The 27,660-nt window shown below is 49.1% G+C and overlaps 2 protein-coding genes across 3 annotated transcripts; one reads left to right on the forward strand and one right to left on the reverse strand.

The window, feature by feature from the left end:
* Positions 1–105: 105 nt before the first annotated feature.
* Positions 106–6,198, reverse strand: POLR2E (RNA polymerase II, I and III subunit E). Of its 2 annotated transcripts, none has more exons than XM_077842205.1 (8): positions 6,048–6,198; positions 5,060–5,234; positions 4,078–4,193; positions 3,063–3,143; positions 2,753–2,811; positions 2,473–2,551; positions 1,403–1,485; positions 106–673 (listed from the first exon to the last, which is right to left on the reverse strand). In XM_077842205.1, the coding sequence occupies exons 1-7, from the start codon at positions 6,102–6,104 to the stop codon at positions 1,420–1,422; spliced, it is 633 nt and encodes a 210-aa protein (XP_077698331.1). In that variant the 5' UTR covers positions 6,105–6,198; the 3' UTR covers positions 106–673; positions 1,403–1,419. The 2 variants fall into 2 exon arrangements, with proteins under 2 accessions (XP_077698331.1, XP_077698330.1); XM_077842204.1 differs by lacking the exon at positions 106–673 and adding an exon at positions 716–963.
* Positions 6,199–21,463: 15,265 nt separating this feature from the next.
* Positions 21,464–26,668, forward strand: GPX4 (glutathione peroxidase 4). Its single transcript, XM_077842120.1, has 7 exons — positions 21,464–21,579; positions 22,951–23,045; positions 23,588–23,732; positions 24,485–24,636; positions 25,011–25,035; positions 25,748–25,807; positions 26,388–26,668. The coding sequence occupies exons 1-7, from the start codon at positions 21,505–21,507 to the stop codon at positions 26,418–26,420; spliced, it is 585 nt and encodes a 194-aa protein (XP_077698246.1). The 5' UTR covers positions 21,464–21,504; the 3' UTR covers positions 26,421–26,668.
* Positions 26,669–27,660: the final 992 nt, after the last annotated feature.

The following is a 27,660-nucleotide window of genomic DNA, read 5'->3' on the forward strand; positions in this document are numbered from 1 at the left end:
GGGAGAGAACCCCCACTCCTTCCCAACCCCAGCTCGGGGGCTGCTGCGACAGGGGAGAGAGGGCACATCCATCGCATTAGAAAGGTAAAACTACTGATATGAAAATATGAGTTGTGTGCTTTTATTTGTAGAACAAAAAAAGTTTTTTTATATAGCGCTTTTATCCAAAGCGCTTTACAATTGTTAGCTAATGGTACAAACAACGTTTGGAAAGATCATTAAGTGGCCCTTTGAGACCCTCAGCAATTTTCAAGTGATCCGCAGGAAGAAAAAAAGTTTGAGACCCACTGAGCTAGAGGATGAGACCGCATTGGAACACTCCCATGCATACCAGAACTCAACCCACACAGCCATCTGGGAAAGCAGGGCGTTCCACGTCAGTGGTGAGGCTGGGGCAGAGGGAAGCAGCAGTCTGTCTCTATGGGCTTTTTGGAGACTCCGTGTTGAGACGGGCTCCTGTTAACACAGCTTGGATACTTGTCCACGGTCAGGCTCAGCTCAAACAGAGCAGCTGAAGTATTGCCAGAGCCGTGCAGGGAAAGTCCAGCTAGCTAATGAACACAGGCGTGAGAGCTACGGCTCAGGGCACTGGGAGCAGACCTCATCAGAGCGCTTACTGGCTCAAGATGTTCCCAGAAGGGAAGTCTGGGATAGCAGGCGTCGGGAGGCTCTGCTGCAAGGGAAGTTGGAGAAACACCGCACCAGTGAGAACCTGTGTAGCACAAACTTTTATTAAAATAAAATTCCATTCAAAATTAAATTAAATAGCCCATGGCATTGAGCTTCAGTCCAGTCAGGAGGCCTCCAGGGAGAGAGAGAGATCAGTGAGTGCAAAGGAAGAGCTAACTCCCTGCAATAGGGATATAACTTGAAATCAGATTCAAGGATCTGGATTTAAGAGGACAGCCAACCCATAGAGCCGACAGGGCGTAGATCAGATAACACAGGACTCCTCTTCCATACCTGGAAGAAAGAGAATCTGGAATTTCTCTCAAGAGAAAGATCATCTTTTAGTTCAGACACATCATCTAACCCCTGCACTTCCACCAAGCTGCCGCACAGACTCTGACCTGCACCAAGAGCTTCACATCCAGCCCCACCTCAAACTGAAGCCACCCTCTGACTTCACAATGGCAAATGCCCTTTCACTAACCAGATGTGGAACATATTTTGCAAGGAGCGGTTTATAACGAGCATGCACATTAGGTCCCATTTTTACTCCATCCTTCAATACACTGCAGGGAACTCTCCTCCAGGGCCCATTTGGAGTTTTGTCCAGTTCAGCTGAAAACATCTCCACTTTATAAGTGCTAATGTGAAGTGAAGTTACAGCATTCATTTCTGACACCGTTCAACCATATCACAGCTAGGCACTCCCATCAGAGAGATGCCGCAACGTTACCTGATGTACAGCACAGACTACTGAACCAGTCGGTAGGTGATGTATCGCCCTGCAGTCTCACTAGGTCTTATGATCTTGACCACCTGCAAAGGCAACAAAAACAGTTTACAAGCAATGAAAAGCAGCTCTGAATTTCACCTGGCAGGGCTCCCCACTACAGGGATTGGCTCAGGTGCCCAATGAAGAGGCAGAAGCATTCAGCCTCTGGAGAGGAGGGTGTAGAGTGCTTGATCCTCAGCACTGAGGGAGGAAACCAGTCAGACAGCTGCCCATAGCTAGGGGACAAGTACAATGTGCTTGGCATGACATGCAGGGGACAGATTACATAGATGTGCTTGTGAAGCATGAATGAGTGAGTTTAATCAGCCACTCCACACCAACACCAAGGGTGTAAAGCCCAGCAGGTGATCTAAAAAGCGATCCTTGACCCCCAGCAATGCTCCATGTGAGGGTGCTGTACCATTTACACAGTGCAGGGATGGCTGGGGACAGCTCAGCCAGATTAGGGTAGAAATGCAGAAGCTCTGAAAGAAGCTTTTTAAGTGACAAGGGGGAGGAAAACACACACTGAATCAGAACCCTGCCACAGCTCTCTATCGGAGGGGGTTCTTATGATGCACACCAGCATAGCACCCTTTAGTAGAGAAAGGGGTGACATCTGAATAGCACAAGATCAGCTCCCATCCCAAAGGCAATGAAGATTCCTCATTCAGGTGCAACTCTCCTGGGGAGGAAATTCTTTCTGGATGAGGGACCCGCAGAGCTACCTGAAGACCCAATCCTGGGTGTGTAACACCCAAGGAACTCGATAAGAACCGTGCCCCAAAACTCTTAACATAACAGGTAGGAGGAGGTATGGAGGGCCAAATCCTGCAGTCACTCTGTGCAGCTTCCACTACCCACACTGGGGGTTATACATGAAGGAGGCAGGGACCCCATATTTGGTACTAGTTATGAGACCCATGGTGCTTATTTATAGACCATCAGGCCTTAAAGACAGAGCTTTCAAGAGGCTCTGTCTTGATGCTCTTCCCCAGGAGCTACCTCTGTCACCCTGCTTTGCTCCTTACCTGCCCACGCTTTATTCCGAAGTATCTGGCCACGGGATCTCCAGCCTGTATCCTGGGGAGCTGGTTCTCTCTCAGTTTGCTGGGAAACACAGTGAAGGAAAACCTGCCACCAGAAGGGTTATCATCCAGCCCTGCTTTATCCCAGCAGGGGGCAAGGCCAACAGAGCACATAACTGCCTGTTGTACCCATCAGAGGTCTAGCCATTTCCAGCACAAAGTGAGTGAATCACTTCCATGCTGGTAGGGGAGGGACTGACATTTGGAGTAAACGAAAGGATACTATCTGGCTAGTAATTCAGTTACTTCTTCCTTTGTCATGACCACATGCTCTGGAACCAACTGTAAACACAAAAGCGGAGTCAGATCTAGGCAGGCTGAGATCAGAAAGGAGGAGAGAACAGTTACTTCCTGTGATGACGAGGGCTTGTACACAGTGGCAAGGGAGACTAGAATGGCTGTCTGTGGCCCACCACCCAGCAACACAAAATACACAGGAAAAGAATTTCAAGGGGTTGATTTACATCCAGATAGTCCAGAGTAAAAGCCAACTATCCTGCACTCACTTCATGCTCCCCAAGCATCCAACTCACCTCATGTTCTGTGATGTTGATCAGCAGCTCCTGCTGCAGGAATTGTTCCAGGATGTATTTGGGAGCCATGTCCACCAATGACTGAAAGAAAAACCAAAAGGATTTTAAACTTCAGCATAGAAGAAGGGGCCCCAGCACACATTAGTCCAACGTGATCCTGCCTAGTCAGAACTGAACATTAATGAGCACCAAACACTACAGCCAGTATATTACCCACAGTAACATCAATCATATCTATACATAAATCAAGGGGAGAGTGGATCTCTTAGCCAAGATGCTAAATACACAATCACCTCTTCCTTTCTTTCCAACATCCCCTTAGCTCACTTCTCCTGCCCCCGTCTCTCTTTGCCCATCGCTCAAGCACACCATTCCCTTCCTTCATCAAGTCTGAGGCCTTATTTCTCCATCCTTGTTTACTCTTACTCCCAATCACTCCAGCCTGCTTTTCTTCACCACAATCTCTTCCCCTTTTGTAAACTACTCTTAGTCTTGTCCACCCAAGACTATAACATCTTTGGTGCAAGGAATGTGTCTTACTCTCTCGCGCCCATTGCTGTAGTATATAGGTACTAATAATTCATCAACAAAAAACTTTTTTGCGAGGGTAACCTTAAACTCTGTTAACACTTTAAATGTAGCTAAACTCAGTCCCCTGAAAGCCAGGTGAGAGTTCTGGTCGTGTTGCACAGCTGTGTGTGCAGGTAGCTCCTATTGAGAACACATGACCTAAACAAGTTCTGCCTTAGCAGATGGGTATTAAGACTGTCCTACAATGCTCATGTGCCCTATCGCCTGCGGGTTCTGCACTGTCTGCAAGTGCACACGTGTGATGGGCATGGTCACGCATTGTTTCAAAGAGAACAAAGTTAAGCAACAAGTTTAATCTACAGGGCACGGACCACTGTGCATTTGGTACCAAAAAACCCCAGAGGCATACAAGTGTGCATCCTATGAACTCTCAGTCCCCATCCTATAAACTCCCAACCAGCCCTCATGCAGGATCACCACCTACCTGCTTCGCTGAGGGAGTCATGCCCTGCTGCACCACAATCAAAGCTCTGGTGATGTTCTCTTCCTGCATTCTCTGGCAGTACATCTTGATTGTCTTTATCCCAACCTTGGGCTCCTCTGAGGAACAAATAAGCCACATGATCCAACTCCTGGTTGTCATGAAAGATCTACATTTTATTTATCTTTATTCTGCAGCTGGTCTGCAGAATAATACTAATGCACCTATATTCCTCTCCTGGGTTTCTAATAGCCTCCCCTTCGGCACGAGACACTGCTACTATTCTGAGCACAGGTAGTACATTGCACCTGCAGTTTCTGGAAGTGCAAAGCGATTCACCACAGCATTGCAGCTGGGCCTTCAGAGAATAGACCTGTTTTCACTACAAACTAGTTGGTTCAGAGATATCTATCCAGATGTTACAGACTGTGCTAGGCTACATCAAGAAAAAGAATGTATGACCGAGAGCAGGTGCATAGCCAAGTGGCCAAAAAATCCTTCTGTAACTCTATCGGGATTGTAGCCTGCAGAACTCAGCCTATTCAGTATGTACTTGGCCAAAACGCTCAAAGGCTTCAGGAGGTGTTTTGCCCTGAGTAAAGCCAACAAAATTGGACCTCTGATGCAGTTATCCAAATGCTGGCTGGAATCAACTACTACCAGGATTTTTCTAGGGGCGAGCTGGCCCTCTGAGATATCCACACAGTAAGTAGCACGTTGAATGGTGCTGAACTGATCTACCTTGGATCATCCAACCCAGGATTTGTTCCTGGAAGCCTAGGCACTTCAGAACTGATTCTCAAAAAGCTAAGCCACCCCCTCCATTCAGTTTCTCTCAGCTAGTTAAGTGCCAGGCAGAAGAATCAGTTCTATGCTGGCGCTGCATCCAGTCTGAGCAGCCGGCACCAGTCTAGAATGAGGTTCATGCCTATAATTTTACTGAGACTCCTCAGTTCATCATAGGGAGTAACAGCCCCACACTCACCAGGGAAGAAGACAAACATCTGATCTGTGGGATCATCATTATGGGCCACCAGCACTGTAAGGTCAGTCCGCCGTGGTCTCCCTTCACTGGGCTTATCGCCAAATTGGGCTTTAAACTCTTCCAAGGTCTGATCCAATTCATCCTGGGTCACCAGATAGCCCCGATCGTGACAGAGCTGAGGACAATATTCCCATTTACTCATGATGCATATAAGACATAAATGCAGCTTTACAGTTCCCATGTGACCCACGCAATTTCCCATCCAGCAAAGCCTCCCTAGCCCATATTCTTCCCACTTCCAGAGCCTAGACAAAGATTATTTGACAGCTTCCACTGCATCACTGGTCTTTAGATTTTAGGCTGTTTGGGGCAGGAGCTATCTATCATGTCTGTACAGCATCAAGCACAACAGGGCCTAACCTACTTGTGGTGTTGAGGCACGACAGCAATATAAATGTTTAATATTGTTAACCATCGTCACGCCTCTCTCCTGCCCTACCTGTGTGAGAAAACGTCTTCCAGAAAGAGAAGGCCCCAACAACAGATTCCAGAATACAGCTAAGACCTTTGATAGCTCCCGGTGCTTTACCCTTCTCTTTCACAGGAGTCAGTCAATAATAGTCATTGCGTGGTTTTCACTCTGCCCCTGTCTGGTACCTGGCATCTGAGGGTCTCCAAATTCTTTACCAGACAGTAACAAATCCAGTCCCCCAGCAGAGCAGGGTAATACCACTGCACCCATTTTACAGATGGGGAAGCTGAAGCACAAAGATGGGGGAAGGATTCAGCTGAAGTCACCCAGGGAGTGTGGAGCAGGCCAGAACCCAGGAGTCCGCCCCCAGGGATAGAACCCAGGAGTCCGAGCTCCCGCCCCCAGGGATAGAACCCAGGAGTCCGGGCTCCCGCCCCTCACCAGCCACCAGGCATAGAACCCAGGAGTCCGGGCTCCCGCCCCCAGGGATAGAACCCAGGAGTCCGAGCCCCGCACCTGCATGATGGTCTTGCGGATCTTCCAGAGCCGGTAGGTCTCCTCCTCGTCATCCATGGCGCGTCCCCCTCACGCAGCCAGCACCGCCGAGCTCCGATAGAGCCACTGCGCAAGCGCCGACACAGCTCCTGCGCAGGCGCGGACCCGTCTTCCCCCGAAACAGGCTTTCAGGACCCTTAAGTATAGGTATCTAATGTAAACGCCTGCTAATTCTCAGGGTACCCACCCACATCCACAATTCACCCCTTTTGGTTTACCCTGCCCTTGACTTCTGCTTCACGGGGTTGTGCCCCATAAAAAGCTATTCTATTAGACTTAATTATTTTACCACAAATAACAGGCACAGAGAAGTAGATAAGTAAAATGGCTGCAGAGGTCTTTAGGAACAAAGGCTTCTGGGAAGTGTAGTTTCCCCCCAAAAGACCTAAGCCTATTACTGCCACCTGCAGGGGAATTGCAGCTTTGGCAAGCAATGTCTGTTAGGGCCAGGGTGCCACAGCTCAGGGCAACTGGTTTTGTTCAACATCTTCATTACTGATCTGGAGGATGGGATGGATTGCACCCTCAGCAAGTTCGCAGATGACACTAAGCTGGGGGGAGTGGTAGATATGCTGGAGGGTAGGGATAGGGTCCAGAGTGACGAAGACAAATTGGAGGATTGGGCCAAAAGAAATCTGATGAAGTTCAACAAGGACAAGTGCAGAGTCCTGCACTTAGGATGGAAGAGTCCCAGGCACCGCCACAGGCTGGGGACCGACTAGCTAAGCGGCAGTTCTGCAGAAAAGGACCTGGGGGTTACAGTGGACGAGAAGCTGGATACGAGTCAGCAGTGTGCCCTTGTTGCCAAGAAGGCTAATGGCATATTGGGCTGCATTGGTAGGAGCATTGACAGCAGACCGAGGGAAGTGATTATTTCCCCCTATTCGGCACTGGTGAGACCATATCTGGAGTTTTGGGCCCCCCACTACAGAAGGGATGTGGACAAATTGGAGAGAGTCCAACGGAGGGCAATGAAAATGATCAGGGGGCTGGGACACATGACTTATGAGGAGCGGCTGAGGGAACTGGGCTTATTTAGTCTGCAGAAGAGAAGAGTGGGGGGGATTTGATAACAGCCTTCAACTACCTGAAGGGGGGTTCCAAAGAGGATGGAACTCGGTTGTTCTCAGGGGTAGCAGATGACAGAACAAGGAGCCATGGTCTCAAGTTGCAGTGGGGGAGGTCTAGGTTGGATATTAGGAGGGTGGTGAAGCACTGAAATGGGTTAGCTAGGGAGGTGGTGGAATCTCCATCCTTAGAAGTTTTTAAGGCCCAGCTTGACAAAGCCCTGGCTGGGATGATTTAGTTGGGGTTGGTTCTGCTTTGAGCAGGGGGTTGGAGTGGATGACCTCCTGAGGTCTCTTCCAACCCTAATCTTCTATGATTCTAATGTTGTACCAATAAAATAAAAACCAGCAGGATCTTATTAAAGGGAAAAAGGCAAAATACCACATTTATTGTGAATACAGAAAGAATCCTAGTAAGCAGTTAGTTACAGTTATAACATTCCATTCAATCTCATATTTATTCACACATTCATTCATACAAACACACACACACACACACAGGTTCTGCAAGGTTGTTATCATAGTTACCAGCCTTAGAGTTGCTCATGCCAAGCCACTGGCCATGTGGCCTGGACATGAGGAGGGAGCAGGGCCTTGTCAGATGCTCATCTGATGCTCCTGGAAGTTGGTTTGCAGAATCAGACCCCCAAAGTTCTCATTTTTTAGAGTCTATTTTTATAGGAATTTCTTCCTATGCCAGTCTATGGGAATTGCTCCTTCATGCTGTTGCTGAATCAATCAGCAGATAGCACATTCCTGACGGCTCCAAGATGTTATCTTGTTCTTTGGTTCTCCTGTTCTTGAGGCTGTTGGGTGGATTCCAGTCTGCCCTCCGGGGGGGTCCTCTGGTTATTTCCACTTGACGCCTTCTTCAGCCGATGGACACTGGATTCTTAGGCTGGCACCTCCCTGATCATTCAGTTATTATCCACACCAAGCATCCATCCACATACATCCTCTATCTCTATTTTAATCACAATTGTTAATACAACAAAAGGGCGGGGAGTCTCTGGGTGCTGTTTCTGTTGTTAGAGTATTGTTTTGAGTCTCTCTCTCTGTGAATTGCTTTGAGAATAGACTCTGTCTTAGAATGTACTAACGCAATTAGCAGCTTGCAAGTTTCACACATAGAGGGAGAGAAACAGTACCAAAAACCAAGAGACCTCTTAATTAGTAATACCCTGGAATTTAAACTCTGGGGAATCAAACTCATTTGTGATTTTAATACAGAACTTCTTTAATATGATCCAACACTAACTGCACCTGTATTCCCCCTCCATGCTCCAGCAAAGTCATGGACAGCAGCTAAAGGGGGTCGTGTGTTATATCACTGGGAAACTGGGATTAATATCACTGTGAAATGTTTCAGAGTAACAGCCATGTTAGTCTGTCTTTGCAAAAAGAAAAGGAGTACTTGTGGCACCTTAGAGACTAACCAATTTATTTGAGCATGAGCTTTCGTGAGCTACAGCTCACTTCATCAGATGCATACTGTGGAAACTGCAGTAGACATTATATACACACAGAGACCATGAAACAATACCCCCTCCCACCCCACTGTTCTGCTGGTAATAGCTTATCTAAAGTGATCATCAAGTTGGGCCATTTCCAGCACAAATCCAGGTTTTCTCACCCTCTGCCCCCCCCCACACAAACTCACTCTCCTGCTGGTAATAGCCCATCCAAAGTGACCATTCTCTTCACAATGACAGGTTTCAGAGTAACAGCCGTGTTAGTCTGTATTCGCAAAAAGAAAAGGAGTCCTTGTGGCACCTTAGAGACTAACCAATTTATTTGAGCATGAGCTTTCGTGAGCTACAGCTCACTTCATCAGATGCATACCGTGGAAACTGCAGCAGACTTTATATATACACAGAGAATATGAAACAATACCTCCTCCCACCCCACTGTCCTGCTGGTAATAGCTTATCTAAAGTGAGCAACAGGTTAGGCCATTTCCAGCACAAATCCAGGTTTTCTCACCCTCCACCCCCCCACACAAATTCACTCTCCTGCTGGTGATAGCCCATCCAAAGTGACAACTCTTTACACAATGTGCATGATAATGAAGTTAGGCCATTTCCTGCACAAATCCAGGTTCTCTCACTCCCTCACCCCCCTCCAAAAACCCACCCCCATACACACACAGACTCACTCTCCTGCTGGTAATAGCTCATCCAAACTGACCACTCTCCAAGTTTAAAACCAAGTTAAACCAGAACATCTGGGGGGGGGGGTAGGAAAAAACAAGAGGAAATAGGCTACCTTGCATAATGACTTAGCCACTCCCAGTCTCTATTTAAGCCTAAATTAATAGTATCCAATTTGCAAATGAATTCCAATTCAGCAGTTTCTCACTGGAGTCTGGATTTGAAGTTTCTTTGTTTTAAGATAGCGACCTTCATGTCTGTGATTGCGTGACCAGAGAGATTGAAGTGTTCTCCGACTGGTTTATGAATGTTATAATTCTTGACATCTGATTTGTGTCCATTTATTCTTTTACGTAGAGACTGTCCAGTTTGACCAATGTACATGGCAGAGGGGCATTGCTGGCACATGATGGCATAAATCACATTGGTGGATGTGCAAGTGAACGAGCCTCTGATAGTGTGGCTGATGTTATTAGGCCCTGTGATGGTGTCCTCTGAATAGATATGTGGGCACAATTGGCAACGGGCTTTGTTGCAAGGATAAGTTCCTGGGTTAGTGGTTCTGTTGTGTGGTATGTGGTTGTTGGTGAGTATTTGCTTCAGGTTGCGGGGCTGTCTGTAGGCAAGGACTGGCCTGTCTCCCAAGATTTGTGAGAGTGTTGGGTCATCCTTTAGGATAGGTTGTAGATCCTTAATAATGCGTTGGAGGGGTTTTAGTTGGGGGCTGAAGGTGACGGCTAGTGGCGTTCTGTTATTTTCTTTGTTAGGCCTGTCCTGTAGTAGGTAACTTCTGGGAACTCTTCTGGCTCTATCAATCTGTTTCTTTACTTCCGCAGGTGGGTATTGTAGTTGTAAGAAAGCTTGACAGAGATCTTGTAGGTGTTTGTCTCTGTCTGAGGGGTTGGAGCAAATGCGGTTGTATCGCAGAGCTTGGCTGTAGACGATGGATCGTGTGGTGTGGTCAGGGTGAAAGCTGGAGGCATGCAGGTAGGAATAGCGGTCAGTAGGTTTCCGGTATAGGGTGGTGTTTATGTGACCATTGTTTATTAGCACTGTAGTGTCCAGGAAGTGGATCTCTTGTGTGGACTGGACCAGGCTGAGGTTGGTGGTGGGATGGAAATTGTTGAAATCATGGTGGAATTCTTCAAGGGCTTCTTTTCCATGGGTCCAGATGATGAAGATGTCATCAATATAGCGCAAGTAGAGTAGGGGCTTTAGGGGACGAGAGCTGAGGAAGCGTTGTTCTAAATCAGCCATAAAAATGTTGACATACTGTGGGGCCATGCGGGTACCCATAGCAGTGCCGCTGATCTGAAGGTATACATTGTCCCCAAATGTGAAATAGTTATGGGTAAGGACAAAGTCACAAAGTTCAACCACCAGGTTAGCCGTGACATTATCGGGGATAGTGTTCCTGACGGCTTGTAGTCCATCTTTGTGTGGAATGTTGGTGTAGAGGGCTTCTACATCCATAGTGGCCAGGATGGTGTTATCAGGAAGATCACCGATGGATTGAAGTTTCCTCAGGAAGTCAGTGGTGTCTCGAAGGTAGCTGGGAGTGCTGGTAGCATAGAGCCTGAGGAGGGAGTCTACATAGCCAGACAATCCTGCTGTCAGGGTGCCAATGCCTGAGATGATGGGGCGCCCAGGATTTCCAGGTTTATGGATCTTGGGTAGTAGATAGAATATCCCAGGTCGGGGTTCCAGGGGTGTGTCTGTGCGGATTTGATCTTGTGCTTTTTCAGGAAGTTTCTTGAGCAAATGCTGTAGCTGCTTTTGGTAACTCTCAGTGGGATCATAGGGTAATGGCTTGTAGAAACTCGTGTTGGAGAGCTGCCGAGCAGCCTCTTGTTCATATTCCGACCTATTCATGATGACAACAGCACCTCCTTTGTCAGCCTTTTTGATTATGATGTCAGAGTTGTTTCTGAGGCTGTGGATGGCATTGCGTCCATAACCTCAGCCATGCGGAACGCAATGCCATCCACAGCCTCAGAAACAACTCTGACATCATAATCAAAAAGGCTGACAAAGGAGGTGCTGTTGTCATCATGAAGTTTGAAGTTTTTTTGTTGTAAGATAGTGACCTTCATGTCGGTGATTGCATGACCAGAGAGATTGAAGTGTTCTCCGACTGCTTTATGAATGTTATAATTCTTGACATCTGATTTGTGTCCATTTATTCTTTTACGTAGAGACTGTCCCGTTTGACCAATGTACATGGCAGAGGGGCATTGCTGGCACATGATGGCATATATCACATTGGTGGATGTGCAGGTGAACGAGCCTCTGACAGTGTGGCTGTTATTAGGCCCTGTGATGGTGTCCCCTGAATAGATATGTGGGCACAGTTGGCAACGGGCTTTGTTGCAAGGATAGGTTCCTGGGCTAGTGGTTCTGTTGTGTGGTGTGTGGTTGTTGGTGAGTATTTGCTTCAGGTTGCGGGGCTGTCTGTAGGCAAGGACTGGCCTGTCTCCCAAGATTTGTGAGAGTGTTGGGTCATCCTTCAGGATAGGTTGTAGATCCTTAATAATGCGTTGGAGGGGTTTTAGTTGGGGGCTGAAGGTGACGGCTAGTGGCGTTCTGTTATTTTCTTTGTTAGGCCTATCCTGTAGTAGGTGATTTCTGGGAACTCTTCTGGCTCTATCAATCTGTTTCTTCACTTCCACAGGTGGGTACTGTAGTTGTAAGAAAGCTTGATAGAGATCTTGTAGGTGTTTGTCTCTGTCTGAGGGGTTGGAGCAAATGCGGTTGTATCGCAGAGCTTGGCTGTAGACGATGGATCGTGTGGTGTGGTCAGGGTGAAAGCTGGAGGCATGTAGGTAGGAATAGTGGTCAGTAGGTTTCCGGTATAGCGTGGTGTTTATGTGACCACTGTTTATTAGCACTGTAGTGTCCAGGAAGTGGATCTCTTGTGCGAACTGGACCAGGCTGAGGTTGATGGTGGGATGGAAATTGTTGAAATCATGGTGGAATTCCTCAAGGGCTTCTTTTCCATGGGTCCAGATGATGAAGATGTCATCAATATAGCGCAAGTAGAGTAGGGGCTTTAGGGGACGAGAGCTGAGGAAGCGTTGTTCTAAATCAGCCATAAAAATGTTGGCATACTGTGGGGCCATGCGGGTACCCATAGAAGTGCCGCTGATCTGAAGGTATACATTGTCCCCAAATGTAAAATAGTTATGGGTAAGGACAAAGTCACAAAGTTCAACCACCAGGTTAGCCGTGACATTATCTGGGATAGTGTTCTTGACGGCTTGTAGTCCATCTTTGTGTGAAATGTTGGTGTAGAGGGCTTCTACATCCATAGTGGCCAGGATGGTGTTATCAGGAAGATCGCCGATGGATTGAAGTTTCCTCAGGAAGTCAGTGGTGTCTCGAAGGTAGCTGGGAGTGCTGGTAGCGTAGGGCCTGAGGAGGGAGTCTACATAGCCAGACAATCCTGCTGTCAGGGTGCCAATGCCTGAGATGATGGGGCGCCCAGGATTTCCAGGTTTATGGATCTTGGGTAGTAGATAGAATATCCCAGGTCGGGGTTCCAGGGGTGTGTCTGTGCGGATTTGATCTTGTGCTTTTTCAGGAAGTTTCTTGAGCAAATGCTGTAGTTGCTTTTGGTAACTCTCCGTGGGATCATAGGGTAATGGCTTGTAGAAAGTGGTGTTGGAGAGCTGCCGAGCAGCCTCTTGTTCATATTCCGACCTATTCATGATGACAACAGCACCTCCTTTGTCAGCCTTTTTGATTATGATGTCAGAGTTGTTTCTGAGGCTGTGGATGGCATTGCGTTCCGCATGGCTGAGGTTATGGGGCAAGTGATGCTGCTTTTCCACAATTTCAGCCCGTGCACGTCGGCGGAAGCACTCTATGTAGAAGTCCAGTCTGCTGTTTCGACCTTCAGGAGGAGTCTACCTAGAATCCTTCTTTTTGTAGTGTTGATAGGGAGGCCTCTGTGGATTAGTATGTTGTTCAGAGGTATTTTGGAAATATTCCTTGAGTCGGAGACGTCGAAAATAGGATTCTAGGTCACCACAGAACTGCATCATGTTCGTGGGGCTGGAGGGGCAGAAGGAGAGGCCCCGAGATAGGACAGCTGCTTCTGCTGGGCTGAGGGTATAGTTGGATAGGTTAACAATATTGCTGGGTGGGTTGAGGGAACCATTGCTGTGGCCCCTTGTAGCATGTAGTAGTTTAGAAAGTTTAGTGTCCTTTTTCTTTTGTAGAGAAGCAAAGTGTGCGTTGTAAATCGCTTGTCTAGTTTTAGTAAAATCCAGCCACGAGGAAGTTTGTGTGGAAGGTTGGTTTTTTATGAGAGTATCCATTTTTGAGAGCTCATTCTTAATCTTTCCCTGTTTGCTGTAGAGGATGTTGATCAGGTGATTTCGCAGTTTCTTTGAGAGCGTGTGGCACAAGCTGTCAGCATAGTCTGTGTGGTATGTAGATTGTAATGGATTTTTTACTTTCAGTCCTTTTGGTACGATGTCCATCTGTTTGCATTTGGAAAGGAAGATGATGTCTGTCTGTATCTGTACAAGTTTTTTCATGCAGTTGATAGATTTCCACTCCATACAGCTAAATGCAGTGCCTTGCATAATGACAGGTGTCAAGGTTCCTCCCCCACTCTGAACTCTAGGGTACAGATGTGGGGACCTGCATGAAAAACCTCCTAAGCTTATCTTTACCAGCTTAGGTCAAAACTTCCCCAAGGTACAAAATATTCCACCCATTGTCCTTGGACTGGCCGCTACCACCACCAAACTAATACTGGTTACTGGGGAAGAGCTGTTTGGACGCGTCCTTCCCCCCAAAATACTTCCCAAAACCTTGCACCCCACTTCCTGGACAAGGTTTGGTAAAAAGCCTCACCAATTTGCCTAGGTGACTACAGACCCAGACCCTTGGATCTTAAGAACAATGAGCAATCCTCCCAACACTTGCACCCCCCCTTTCCTGGGAAATGTTGGATAAAAAGCCTCACCAATTTGCATAGGTGACCACAGACCCAAACCCTTGGATCTGAGAACAATGAAAAAGCATTCAGTTTCTTACAAGAAGACTTTTAATAAAAATAGAAGTAAATGGAAATAAAGAAATCCCCCCGTAAAATCAGGATGGTAGATATCTTACAGGGTAATTAGATTCAAAAACATAGAGAACCCCTCTAGGCAAAACCTTAAGTTACAAAAAAGATACACAGACAGAAATAGTTATTCTATTCAGCACAATTCTTTTCTCAGCCATTTAAAGAAATCATAATCTAACACATACCTAGCTAGATTACTTACTAAAAGTTCTAAGACTCCATTCCTGATCTATCCCCGACAAAGACAGACTATAGACAGACACACAGACCCTTTGTTTCTCTCCCTCCTCCCAGCTTTTGAAAGTATCTTGTCTCCTCATTGGTCATTTTGGTCAGGTGCCAGCGAGGTTACCTTTAGCTTCTTAACCCTTTACAGGTGAGAGGAGCTTTCCCCTGGCCAGGAGGGGTTTCAAAGGGGTTTACCCTTCCCTTTATATTTATGACAGCAGGTTTCAGAGTAACAGCCGTGTTAGTCTGTCTTTGCAAAAAGAAAAGGAGTACTTGTGGCACCTTAGAGACTAATCAATTTATTTGAGCGTGAGCTTTCGTGAGCTACAGCTCACTTCATCGGATGCATACTGTGGACCAACTTGATGATCACTTTAGATAAGCTATTACCAGCAGGACAGTGGAGTGGGAGGGGGTATTGTTTCATGGTCTCTGTGTGTATATAATGTCTACTGCAGTTTCCACGGTATGCATCCGATGAAGTGAGCTGTAGCTCACGAAAGCTCATGCTCAAATAAATTGGTTAGTCTCTAAGGTGCCACAAGTACTCCTTCACTGTGAAATGTAGGTGTTAATACTATACCTGACGTTACTGATGTTCTCTGGTATTATGTTTTGAAGGAAGCAGATACAGGTCTGTGCAGAGCATGAAAACAAATGCAGCAGGGCTGACCTATGACAATGGGACTGCAATTTACGTATTCGGTAAACAGCTCACAAGAGAGTTAGGAAATCAGCAGTTCCAGATCACAAGGGGCTCTGTATTTGCTTGTCTGCATAACTTGGTCATCAGCCAGAGACAACAAAGGCTTATTTACATGCGAGGTAAACAAAGGCAGCAGGAGAGTACGTGGGGAGAGATGATCACTTAACAATTTCCATGGGGGAAGCAGCACTCCGGGAAGCCTTCCTGCCTCTTGAAGCAAGGTTAAGGAACTTTGAGAGAGAAGCTTTTCAAAGGTTTACTGGGCTAGAAAGGGAGGGGCAGAGAACCAGAGGGACCAAAGAGGCCTGAATTTTTTAGATTGCAGAAAGACGGGTACTTCAATCAAGGGACTGAAGTCTAGGGGAATGGATTGTAGGAGAGAAACCTGAGGAGGCAAAGATTGCAACTGGCTGACATTGAGTTTTAGTCTGAGAAGCATGTTCCCACTTTTATTTGCTTGCAGCCATTTCTAACTCTTTCCTTCCTACCTGAACTCACTTCAAATCCTGCTTCCTTTTGTTAATAAACCTGTTTGCCTTTTAGTCTAAGCCAGCCCAGTGCTGCGTTTCAACTGAAGCGATAGGTTAAAGTGATAAGCTGTCCATTTTGTTCCTTTAGAGGAGCAAATTAACCTTCTTATTCCTCTGAACGTTCCAGCAAAGGGCTGGGCGTATCAGGGCAGACGGTTTTGGAGAAATTCAGGACTGGTGTGCTTGGGGTCATCCCGGCATAAGGTAACTGGGTGACAGAAACTAGAGTGGGGCTGTTGTGCTGTAGGCCGGCTGCTGGGGTCAGGGCACTGAACCAGAGTTACAAAGCACACAGACACTCAGGGGACTGCATGCTTGTCAGCTGGCTGCTGGTGTACAGGCTGTGAGCAACAGCAGTAGAGCATTTGAAGGCAGCCAGAGTAACTGGGAAGGTGATGGCACAGCCCCTGACTGATCTGGATTGTACCCCAAAACGTGATGTCTGTTTTCCTGCAATGTGATTTGTTGTATCAAATTACAGCATCGTAAGGGTAGAGCCTGCCTGTGCAGGAGCCCGAGCTCTCGGGAACTGCTCTGAAACCGTGGGATGAACACATGGGGAACCCAGGACCATCCCCAAAGCTCTTCACCTTCTGCTCCAAGCACAAGGCGCACTTCTCCCACCGGCCTTCTCGAACACAAACAGAGCAGCACGGACATTTACAAGCAACAAAACCAAAATCCTACCAAAACAAAACACTTCACGGCCCACACAATTCTCCCAGGGGAGAGGAGGAGAGAGAAAGAATTAACCTCATGTGACAGACATTAATTGCGTTGTTAAAGCAGGCCTGGAAAGTGCTCAGATACTACGGTGATGTGAGATGGGTATAAGAACCTGTATAGCATAGAATAGGAATTGTCATGCTGCTGCACTGGGAGGTGCCAATGTAAATGTCTGTCCTCCTTGCATTAGTGTCACCTTGTAGCCGTGGATAGGACAAATTCAGCTCTGATGATTTCTCCCGACCAAAGGAAAAGTGATATACAGGCCGAACACAAATGTGCATATATTGGATGCGGCCAGTTTAACTTGGGAAAGGGTATTTCTCCTTCCCAGCGGGAAGGGGAAGCCAGTTTTGAATGTGCTGGTTGCTTGGTTTTGATGATAGTTTTGAGCATCTCAGCTCTTGACATTTGATCAAAGGACTGTGACGTGCCAAAAGCAAAGCTTGCAATTTCTCACACTGCTCACATTAAAAGCCCCTTTGATGGGGGATTTTATGCAATTTCGAGAGATAAGGCCAACTGGCAGAGACAGAAAGAGGACCCTTGACAAACATCCTATGCTACTGAGGTTCTTTTCTATCCTTTCGTTCTGTAATCCAAAGCTACCGTCCCTCCTCCCTCCCTCACAACACACTAGAAAATATTCAACCCATCAGCAAGGACCCCTTCCTCTTCCAACTTGCATTATCCTTTCATCTGCTGGTTGCAAAGCTGATTCTTTCTCATACTTTTTCCCTGGCTCTGAGGCAATACTGCATGCCAGCAGATCAGGGCTCAGAAAGACATGAACAGAAATGATCAATTTTTATGAACTAAAACAATGATCCATCCACCCTTCTAATCTTTCTAATTCACAGACCCCCATCTAGTATTAATCACAGAACCACAGAAATGTCGGGCTGGAAAGGACCTCAAGAAGCCATCAAGTCCAGCCCCCTGTGCTGTGGCAGGACCAAGACCATCCCTGACAGGTGCTTGTCCCACCTGTTTTGCAACCCAAATTGAAGTGATTTTATTTTATTAGACACCACCCCTTCCTCGTTTTATCTGTCTTAAAATTAAAACTTCACATTGAATTGTACCGTGCAGTGTCAGTTAAAGTCTCTGGGGGATGCAACCATATGACAAGACCACAAATAAGCAGTTGAGGGAGAGGGAACTAGAATTTTTTCTCCACATCTTTTCCTCTTCCTAGCAATTGCCTAGAATTCAGCCATTAGGGAGCTACCGCTGGAGTCTGAGCAATGTTGATTTCACTTTGAATGACCCTTTTCCCATCCAAATGTTCCAATCTGCTTTTTAATAACAACTGCTGCTTAATAATAGGGGTGGAAACTGTTTTCTGCAGGTTCTTACCACAGTTCATCCTCTTTCATTTAAGGTGGTGTCTCCACACAGGACTTCTGTGGTATTTAAACCTCTGGGCTGCACCTGGTTTGTCTGTGGTCTGAGGTTACAAAGAAGTATACCTTTCCTTTTCCACTCCCTGTTTCTTTCTTCTTTTATGGGAGAGGGTGTGAGTTTATTTCAGGATAGATCCAACATCTTTTATGTCTTCCTGGGAATCATAGAATCATAGAATATCAGGGTTGGAGGGGACCTCAGGAGGTCATCTAGTCCAACCCCCTGCTCAAAGCAGGACCAATCCCCAATTAAATCATCCCAGCCAGGGCTTTGTCAAGCCTGACCTTAAAAAACTTCTAAGGAAGGAGATTCTACCACCTCCCTAGGTAATGCATTCCAGTGTTTCACCACCCTCCTAGTGAAAAAGTTTTTTCCTAATATCCAACCTAAACCTCCCCCACTGCAACTTGAGACCATTACTCCTTGTCCTGTCCTCTTCTACCACTGAGAATAGTCTAGAATCATCCTCTCTGGAACCACCTCTCATGAAGTTGAAAGCAGCTATCAAATCCCCCCTCATTCTTCTCTTCTGCAGACTAAACAATCCCAGTTCCCTCAGCCTCTCCTCATAAGTCATGTGTTCCAGACCCCTAATAATTTTTGTTGCCCTTCGCTGGACTCTCTCCAATTTATCCACATCCTTCTTGTAGTGTGGGGCCCAAAACTGGACACAGTACTCCAGATGAGGCCTCACCAATGTCGAATAGAGGGGGACGATCACGTCCCTCGATCTGCTCGCTATGCCCCTACTTATACATCCCAAAATGCCATTGGCCTTCTTGGCAACAAGGGCACACTGCTGGCTCATATCCAGCTTCTCGTCCACTGTCACCCCTAGGTCCTTTTCCGCAGAACTGCTGCCTAGCCATTCGGTCCCTAGTCTGTAGCTGTGCATTGGGTTCTTCTGTCCTAAGTGCAGGACCCTGCACTTATCCTTATTGAACCTCATCAGATTTCTTTTGGCCCAATCCTCCAATTTGTCTAGGTCCCTCTGTATCCTATCCCTGCCCTCCAGCGTATCTACCACTCCTCCTAGTTTAGTATCATCCGCAAATTTGCTGAGAGTGCAATCCACACCATCCTCCAGATCATTTATGAAGATATTGAACAAAACCGGCCCCAGGACCGACCTCTGGGGCACTCCAGTTGACACCGGCTGCCAACTAGACATGGAGCCATTGATCACTACCCGTTGAGCCCGACAATCTAGCCAACTTTTTACCCACCTTATAGTGCATTCATCCAGCCCATACTTCTTTAACTTGCTGAGAAGAATACTGTGGGAGACCGTGTCAAAAGCTTTGCTAAAGTCAAGAAACAATACATCCACTGCTTTCCCTTCATCCACAGAACCAGTAATCTCATCATAGAAGGCGATTATATTAGTCAGGCATGACCTTCCCTTGATGAATCCATGCTGACTGTTCCTGATCACTTTCCTCCCATGTAAGTGCTTCAGGATTGATTCTTTGAGGACCTGCTCCATGATTTTTCCGGGTACTGAGGTGAGGCTGACTGGCCTATAGTTCCCAGGATCCTCCTCCTTCCCTTTTTTAAAGATTGGCACTACATTAGCCTTTTTCCAGTCATCTGGGACTTCCCCCGTTCGTCATGAGTTTTCAAAGATAATGGCCAATGGCTCTGCAATCACAGCCACCAATTCCTTTAGCACTCTCGTATGCAATTCGTCCGGCCCCATGGACTTGTGCACGTCCAGCTTTTCTAGATAGTCCCTAACCACCTCTTTCTCCACAGAGGGCTGGCCATCTACTCCCCATGCTGTGATGCCCAGCGCAGCAGTCTGGGAGCTGACCTTGTTAGTGAAGACAGAGGCAAAAAAAGCATTGAGTACATTAGCTTTTTCCACATCCTCTGTCACTAGGTTGCCTTCCTCATTCAGTAAGGGGCCCACACTTTCCTTGGCTTTCTTCTTGTTGCCAACATACCTGAAGAAACCCTTCTTGTTACTCTTAACATCTCTTGCTAGCTGCAGCTCCAGGTGCGATTTGGCCCTCCTGATTTCATTCCTACATGCCCGAGCAATATTTTTATACTCTTCCCTGGTCATATGTCCAACCTTCCACTTCTTGTAAGCTTCTTTTTTATGTTTAAGATCCGCTAGGATTTCACCGTTAAGCCAAGCTGGTCACCTGCCATATTTACTATTCTTTCGACACATCGGGATGGTTTGTCCCTGTAACCTCAACAGGGATTCCTTGAAATACAGCCAGCTCTCCTGGACTCCTTTCCCCTTCACTGTTGCCAGTGATACCAATCCTACTGTTATAGTTACCCATAGATCCTTCAAGGCTAGAAAACAGCATCTCCCTATTACTATTATTTTGCACAGTACTGCCAAGAGACTCCAACAGAGATCAGTGCCCCCAGTGCTAGGCGCTGTACAAATATACGGTGAAAGGTTCTGTCCCTGCCCTGAAGAACTTCCAATCCAAGGGTCTGAGCCAATCTCCACTGAAGTCAAATAAATAGACAAAAGGTGGGATAAAATAAGTTATTATCCCCATTCTACAATGGGGGGAACTAGGGTTGCCAGGTGCCGGGGCAGCGCAACAGAGCTAAGGCAGGCTCCCTACCTGCCCTGGCTCCATGCAGTTCCCGGAAGTGGCGGCATGTCCGGCTTTTAGGCGCAGGCAGGGGTGGCCAGGGGGTCTCTATGCACTGCCTCCGCCCCGAGCGCCCTTTCTGCAGCTCCCCTTGGCGGGCCCTTGGAGAAGGGGCGGGGCCTCAGGGCAGGGGACGGGGCAAGGGTGTTTGGGTTTGGACCAGACATACCAAACCCGCGAAAAAAAAACACAGAAATTGGGCTTGCTTTTGGCTTAATTGTCTTGATAGTTGCTTGTTGGCTAGTTTTTGGCTTGTAGCTTGCTGCTTCTTTTTTTGGATCGGCTCCTGGCAAGCAGGGGCAAGGGGGGGGAGAGAGTCAGGGGTGCACAGCAGGCCCACCACAGTCCCAGACGGCACGCCGGGGGGGAAGTTCTTAGGGATTCCCTTGTTTTGGCCTTGTTTTGAAACGGGATTAGCTTGATTTTTGGTTTAGTGTGAAAGTCGAGGAGCTTATTTACCACGTGAAAGCTGGCAACTGTGCTTTGGACTTTATGTGATTAGACAGTTGGCAACTCTGGGAGAAAGGAGTGACACTTGCTAATTATTAGATAGCCCTGCCTGGTGCTTTGCAAAACACCACCCTCCTACATGCTCCACCCTGGGTCGCCCCCTCCCCCCGCAGCCTGGTGCACTCTGGGCTGTTCCACCCTGGGGCGCCCCCTCCCCCTGGACGCTGCAATCGGCTAAACAAGCGCGATAACCCCCGCCCTCTCCTGATTGGTTGAGCTCACGTGACTGTAGGGGTCGGACTTAGGTCGCTTGCTGCTGGGGCTCTTCGGCCGCTGATTGGTCGGAGCGGCCGGGGGCGGGGCGCTGGGAGCCGAGGGGGGCGGGGCGCCCGTCGCTGATTGGCGGAGCGGGTGAGGCCGGGGCCGGCCGTTGGGGCGGGGCCCGTTGCCATGAATTGGGGCCGCCTGGGCAGGCGGGTGCTGCTGTGCGGGGCACTGGGCGCGCGGGGTCTGAGCCGGAGCATGGTGAGTGCGGGGCCGGGCTCGAGCTCCCCTCCGGCCGCCGCCTCTCTGTGGTCCTACCATCGGGGCGGCTAGAGAGGCCCGAGCCCCCCCGCCGGGAGAAGGGGCCCGCTCGGCGGCTCCCCCAGCCTGGGCCCGAGGGGCAGCCGCCAGCCCCCCCCATCGGAGGCCCGCCCAGCGCAGGCTGAGGGGCGGGGGAAGGGGACGAGGGGGTGCGGGAGGGATCTGGGGTGGGGGGACGAGGGGCTGGGGGGGTCCGGGGCGGGGGAAGGGGACGGGGGGCTGAGGGGGCGGGGGACGAGGGGCGGGGGGGTCCGGGGCGGGGGACGAGGGGCGGGGGGGTCCGGGACGGGGGCGGGGGAAGGGGACGAGGGGCGGGGGGGTCCGGGGCGACGGGCGGGGGAAGGGGACGGGGGGTTCCGGGGCGGGGGGGTCCGGGGCGAGGGGCGGGATCCGGGGCGGGGGAAGGGGACGAGGGGCTGGGGGGACGGGATCCGGGGCGGGGGAAGGGGACGAGGGGCTGGGGGGACGGGATCCGGGGCGGGGGAAGGGGACGAGGGGCGGGGGGTTCCGAGGCGGGGGGGTCCGGGGCGGGGAAAGGGGGCTGGGGGCGTGGCGGGTCCTGTGACTCTTAAGGGCACGAGCAGGCCCGTGGCCAATACGGGGCTGCCCCAGCGCAGTGCCCAGGTCCCGGTCCGCGGGACAGCGGCATGGGGGTGCTCCTGCAGCAGCCGCCCCGGACCAGCCCCGAGATCCGGGCTGGGGGGGCTGGCTCGGCGGAGGCTGCTCTGTCTCAGCCCAGTGCAGCGGGGAGAAGACTGCTTCTGAGTCACGGTCACAAGACCTCCTCCTGTCCCCGGAGCCCTAGTAGCTCTTGTGCCCCGTGTTGATTGCTTTTATAGCCGAGATTAGTGCTGTGATTCACAGCAATCCTCCAGGGTATTGACCCTCTTGATCCTCTGCTTTGTGTGCAGTAAATTGCTTTAAGTCTCTAATACCAATTTGAACAGTGGGGGTTTTGACCTGTGTGTAAGGTAACCTGCAGCAAGCCCCGCCCAGTACTGCTGTTGGGGGAGGAAGGACTGTAGACCCTTGGGTAAAGAAGTGGGGGATCATGTATGGTTCTAGACAGTTGAACCGTTTCCATTTTTGGTAGGAGTAGGTCCCTATCTTTGATAATGATCAGGTGGCGAGAAAGGAACAGTGCGTGAAGGTAGTTGTCTGAAGAGAGGCATTTTGATGGTAGTGGAGCAGCCTCTCTTGAATATGTGGCTGCTGCCTTCCCCTGGCATGCTGCATATCTGACTTCTGTGCTCAGACTGGGATGAGATCCCTTTATTGCAAAACTGATCTTGAGCCCTGGCTGTCTTGCAGTGTGCACAGGCAGATGACTGGCGAGCTGCCAAATCAATCTATGAATTCCATGCCAAAGATATTGATGGCAATGATGTTTCCCTGGAAAAGTACAGGTAAGTGGTGAGGAACCCAGATGCTGTGAGCTGGGCTGGCTCAGTGAGGTACCCAAAGCACAAGCATGTGACTAGCCTGTAGTTAGGCTATTAATACTTCAGTCTCCCCTAATCTTGTCTAGCCAACACCAAAAAAACTGTTAATACTCCCAGTTCAGGGAGGAGTGCTGCTGAAAGAGCATCACAACCAGGCCCTGGGGAGGAGGGGTGCCCAAAAGGGACTACACAGGCAACTGAACTAAGCAGGGACAGCTTGGCTCCTGATGGACAGGCTCTGCCTGACTGTGGGTGGGGTTCAGAAGATCTGTGACTTGCACCTGATGGGAAGAGGGGTGGAAAATTCTGTTACTCACATCTGATGCGAATGAGTCTGGGAAAGGGGTGCATGTGAGGATCCAGTTAGCAGGTTATATCCAACAGGGAAGAAAAGCAATAGCCATTATGTAGGTAGGGTCCCTTGCTGCAGATATGTCTGTCTTTGTTGGGTAGATCAACCCCAACCCTTTTGTAGTAACTGTCAGTGACCCCTGCTTCTTTCCCAGGGGGTTTGTCTGCATCATCACCAATGTAGCATCCAAATGAGGAAAAACTGCTGTAAGCTACACTCAGCTTGTCGATATGTACGCCAGATACGCTGAGAAGGGTTTACGCATCCTGGGCTTCCCCTGCAACCAGTTTGGAAATCAGGTCGGTGGTGCACCCTGCCTGCTAAGGAAAGGGGGTTCCTCTAGGGGAAAAAGCTGCTCTTTCTCCCTAGCAAAGGGGGCTGGCTCGGTAGCCCATGAGACTGAAGGATGCCTGTAGTTAGCATGGGCCTAGCAAGTATTCCCAGCATATAGAGCCTTTGAGTACCACCATCAGATAAACAGCTAACACAGCCTCCCTAGCATATGAGTGGGAGTACAGTTTAGTCTTTGGCCCACTGACTCTTTGATGTCTCTACCAAAAATTGGTCACGGTGACTGGAGATGTGCACGCTTTGGTCTTAAAGAGCTAGGCTGTTTGCCACCAATCTGGGGTAATGCACCCAGACTTGCTGAGCTCCTCTGGGCTCTACCCAGTCTTCAGCTGGTCCGCCTGAGGCGCAAGGAGGCTGTAGGTGACTCTGTGTGCATTAGAACATGGAACCACAGCTCTGCCAGGCGTTCCGGTGGACCATGTGGCTCGAGTCATCTCCCGAGCCCAGTTGTATTCAAGTAACCATGCTCCCTGCCAGCTGTGTCCTAGCAATGAGTGGGATATTCTAGAAGCAGGAAGCTCGTGTCCTTCATCACCCAGCCCACTCAACTTCATTCTTTCAATGTACACGCATCCTGCCCTCAGAATCTGAGCCTGGAACTGCGCTTAATCGAAATGGAATGGGGTTTTGAGTAGTCAGTCATTGCCTAATAATGCAAGACCACTCACTTCCCACAGTAACCCTTCTCTTTGCTTCTTAGGAGCCTGGGGATGAGTCACAGATCAAACAATTTGTTGCAAGCTACGGGGTGAAGTTTGACCTCTATAGTAAAATAGAGGTCAATGGGAACAATGCCCATCCTCTCTGGAAATGGATGAAAGACCAGCCCAAAGGAAGAGGCACCCTGGGAAAGTGAGTGCAGACCCTGAGCAGGAACAGACCCAGAAGGAAGTGGTAGCATTAGAGAAACAGCCTGGCCCCATTGGTGTAATTGGAATGGGGGGTGGGGGGGGAGCAAATCAATCCTGTGATGAAACCAAAAGAGGAGACTTCAGCTGCACCACTGGCAACAGTGACCCACTGGACTGGAGAGGAAGGGGATGTGGGGTGGACGGATTGGGGACTGCTGCACGGTCACACAGCAGTCCCCAGCTTGGGCCTGTTGGAAGTAGTGGCAGAGCAGGCTGTTGGGTTAGGTGTGGGGCTGTGGTGGGTGGGCACTCCTGTCAGTGCTGGGACTGCTTTAAAACAGCTGCTGTCTCACTGGTGGTCTCTCTCCTTCCTAGTGCAATAAAGTGGAACTTCACAAAGGTAGGACTCTGCTCTCTTCTCACTGGGGTTTTAGGCTCTAAAATGGCCTGACCACTTGTGGTGTGATCCTTTAAGATCCCAGGAGCTAAGCAAGGTTGGGTGGGAGGCTCCAAGAAACACTTAGCTGCTGGAAGAGGTGTTGGAGACGGGCAGGGGAGCCTAGTAAGATTGCGCCTCCTGAGCAGGCATTGACCCATAGCTCCTAGATATAAAATTGAGACCCTGACCTTGCATGTGGGTCCTAGAGCAAACCCCCTAAGGGATAGGGGTGTCTGGCCAGGCTCCAGCTGGGTTAACTACATTCTACCTCACTCAGTTTCAGAGGGATACATCAGTCTTCACTTTGTGTAATGAATTGTTGTGTGGTGGTGAGGAAGAGCGTGCCTCATGCCAGAGGTGGCTGCATTTCAGCATTTGGGGATGGGGAGGCCTTGTACATGTGCTCAGATTTCAAAGCACTCAATCTCCCTGCAAAGGAGCTGCACTTCTTGTAAGTGACTTGGGGAGGGACAGTGCTGTTTGCCAGGTGCCCCCAAAGCTGCTTCTCCACCCATGGCCTCCCTGCTGCCCAGGGAGTTAGCCATAATAGCAGAACCTGGCCTTGAAGCTCATCTCCTGTAGAGTGTTGTGCGTGACTCAAGCATTGAGTTCCAGTGGGGCAGAGCATGCATGTGCATCCAGGATTATTCATGCTTGTCTTCTAACTCCACAGTTTCTCATTAACAAGGAGGGCCGCGTGGTGAAGAGATACAGTCCAATGGATGATCCATATGTAAGTCAGCCTGTCTGTGTATCACAAAGAGCTAACCTCGGGGGCTAGCTCTGCCGGAACTGAACAGCCAAGCTGTGTCTCAAAGCACAGCTTTACTAGTGGGTCCAAACCTGGGGGAGGAAGGGAAGAAAGATACTTTGCCAATAGCTTCCTGCACTGCCCTTGCTATTAGTCATGTACCAAGACTTGGGTAATGCAGCATCATGACTCAGGTCCGTTTCTCCCAAGCCTGAACATCTCTGCAGGGAACACATGGGAAGAAAGCTGCTGGGTTTCCTGCCACTCTACAGGCTAACAAAACTTAAGCGTCCCTGGCACCCTGTAGTGGGTGGGGAGTTACCTCTGCAGGAGCATAATGCAGAGGAATGAAAATGAGCAGGGTGGGATTCAAGTAGCTGAGAAGCACTGTCCAAAGCTGGTGGGGGTGTTGCAAAGGGAGGTGTGTTTTTGCTCAGTGCTACAGAGCTCTGGATACAGCAGGCAGGGACTCAGCATGATCCTTCATGGACAGGACAGTGGTGGTCTCTCCACAGGCCCTCAAGAGAAACAGCACTTGACTCCTTCCTCCTCTTCTCTGCAGGTGATTGAGAAGGACCTGCCTGATTTCCTGTAGACCTGTTCACTTAGACACTGGACCATTCCCTCTGCTTAGCAACATCTCACCTGCTCCCTGTGGAGTCTTCCCATCCTGCCCTAATGATGGCCTGCCTTAAAGCCAGCCTGCTGGTGAGGCAGACCTGAAACTTGGCGTGCATCTGCGGGAAGAAGGGTTCACTGGGCTGGTGGCTGTTGCTGGGCAGTTTTCATAGTTCTGACATGGGCACTTGGCTTCATGGCAATAAAAGTTTATGCTGAAACTGACCAATGTCTTGTCTGAGTCTGTTGGAAGCTGCTGTGTAACATGGAAGAATGACTGGAGCTTCCTGTTCTGCACCAAGTAGATACAATCTCTGTGGGGGAGGATGCTCTTCCCTGCTGTGCAAGGGACTAGCTAGTGGGGAAAAAAGGTCTGGTTGTACTGGCAACTTCCTTGCTGGCCACTGTCAGAGTGGGGAGCAGAAAGCCATTGACTCAGCTCCTAGGAGTTTGAAACAGGTTCGCTGGATCCTGGGGAAGTAATCTAAATCCAGGAAACATTTTATTCTGCCCAAGTTTGTGCTAAACATGAATTTATGTAATTCCTGCTCTTGGAGGCCAGCAGCTGGATTAGAGGGATAATCCTTGGTAATGCCCAGAGGAATTAAGCAGCAAGTGCCTAGGCCTTCCCTGGAGCTATTTTTATAGATTTCCTAACCAGGCAAAGGCAGCATCTTTTGGCAGTTCAGCTACAGCAGGCCTCCTCCCTTTCAGATGCTGTGGTTGTAAGCACTAGGCCAGCTGCTCTGTCACCTGATGGTGATTTCACACCAGCTGTGAATCTAGTTGCTTGATCTGAATGCAAATGTCAAACCTCTGTTCAACAGAATTGGATCTGCAGCATACCAAATTCTTACCCTGCCATGCTGCAGGAGCCTGTCTCTAAAGGGTTAAGTGTAAAGTAGCCAGAGGGTTGGGATCTCCCCACAAGAGACACATGTGCTTAAAGAAACCTCCTCAACCTGTCTATTAATGAGGCAGCCAAGCCAGCTGCAGCAACTTACACTGCTGTAGTAGTGAGGCAGCCCCCCTGGGTGGAAGGATGGACATGAGGGAGAGATTAAAAGCTCCTACCTCCACACCTTTCCCTGGTGAAACAAACACAGGGGTGGGGGGAGAGAGACTGAAGACCCATGATGTCTGACCACTGCCCCAGCCTGCACCCTCAGTTGTAGGAAGTGTGCCATGAGCCAGGGTGTGGCAGTTAATGGGATGGC

Source organism: Eretmochelys imbricata, chromosome 25, assembly GCF_965152235.1.
Source record: "Eretmochelys imbricata isolate rEreImb1 chromosome 25, rEreImb1.hap1, whole genome shotgun sequence".
Taxonomy (NCBI): Eukaryota; Metazoa; Chordata; order Testudines; family Cheloniidae; genus Eretmochelys; species Eretmochelys imbricata.

Excerpts from the sequence above, each read along its gene's own strand:
- POLR2E (XM_077842205.1), bottom strand. The coding sequence starts at position 6,104 with ATGGATGACGAGGAGGAGACCTACCGGCTCTGGAAGATCCGCAAGACC. Across the intron at positions 4,194-5,059 it reads GATGTTTGTCTTCTTCCCTG|AGGAGCCCAAGGTTGGGATA; the intron begins GTGAGTGTGGGG and ends TTTGTTCCTCAG. Across the intron at positions 1,486-2,472 it reads TCGGAATAAAGCGTGGGCAG|GTGGTCAAGATCATAAGACC; the intron begins GTAAGGAGCAAA and ends TTGCCTTTGCAG.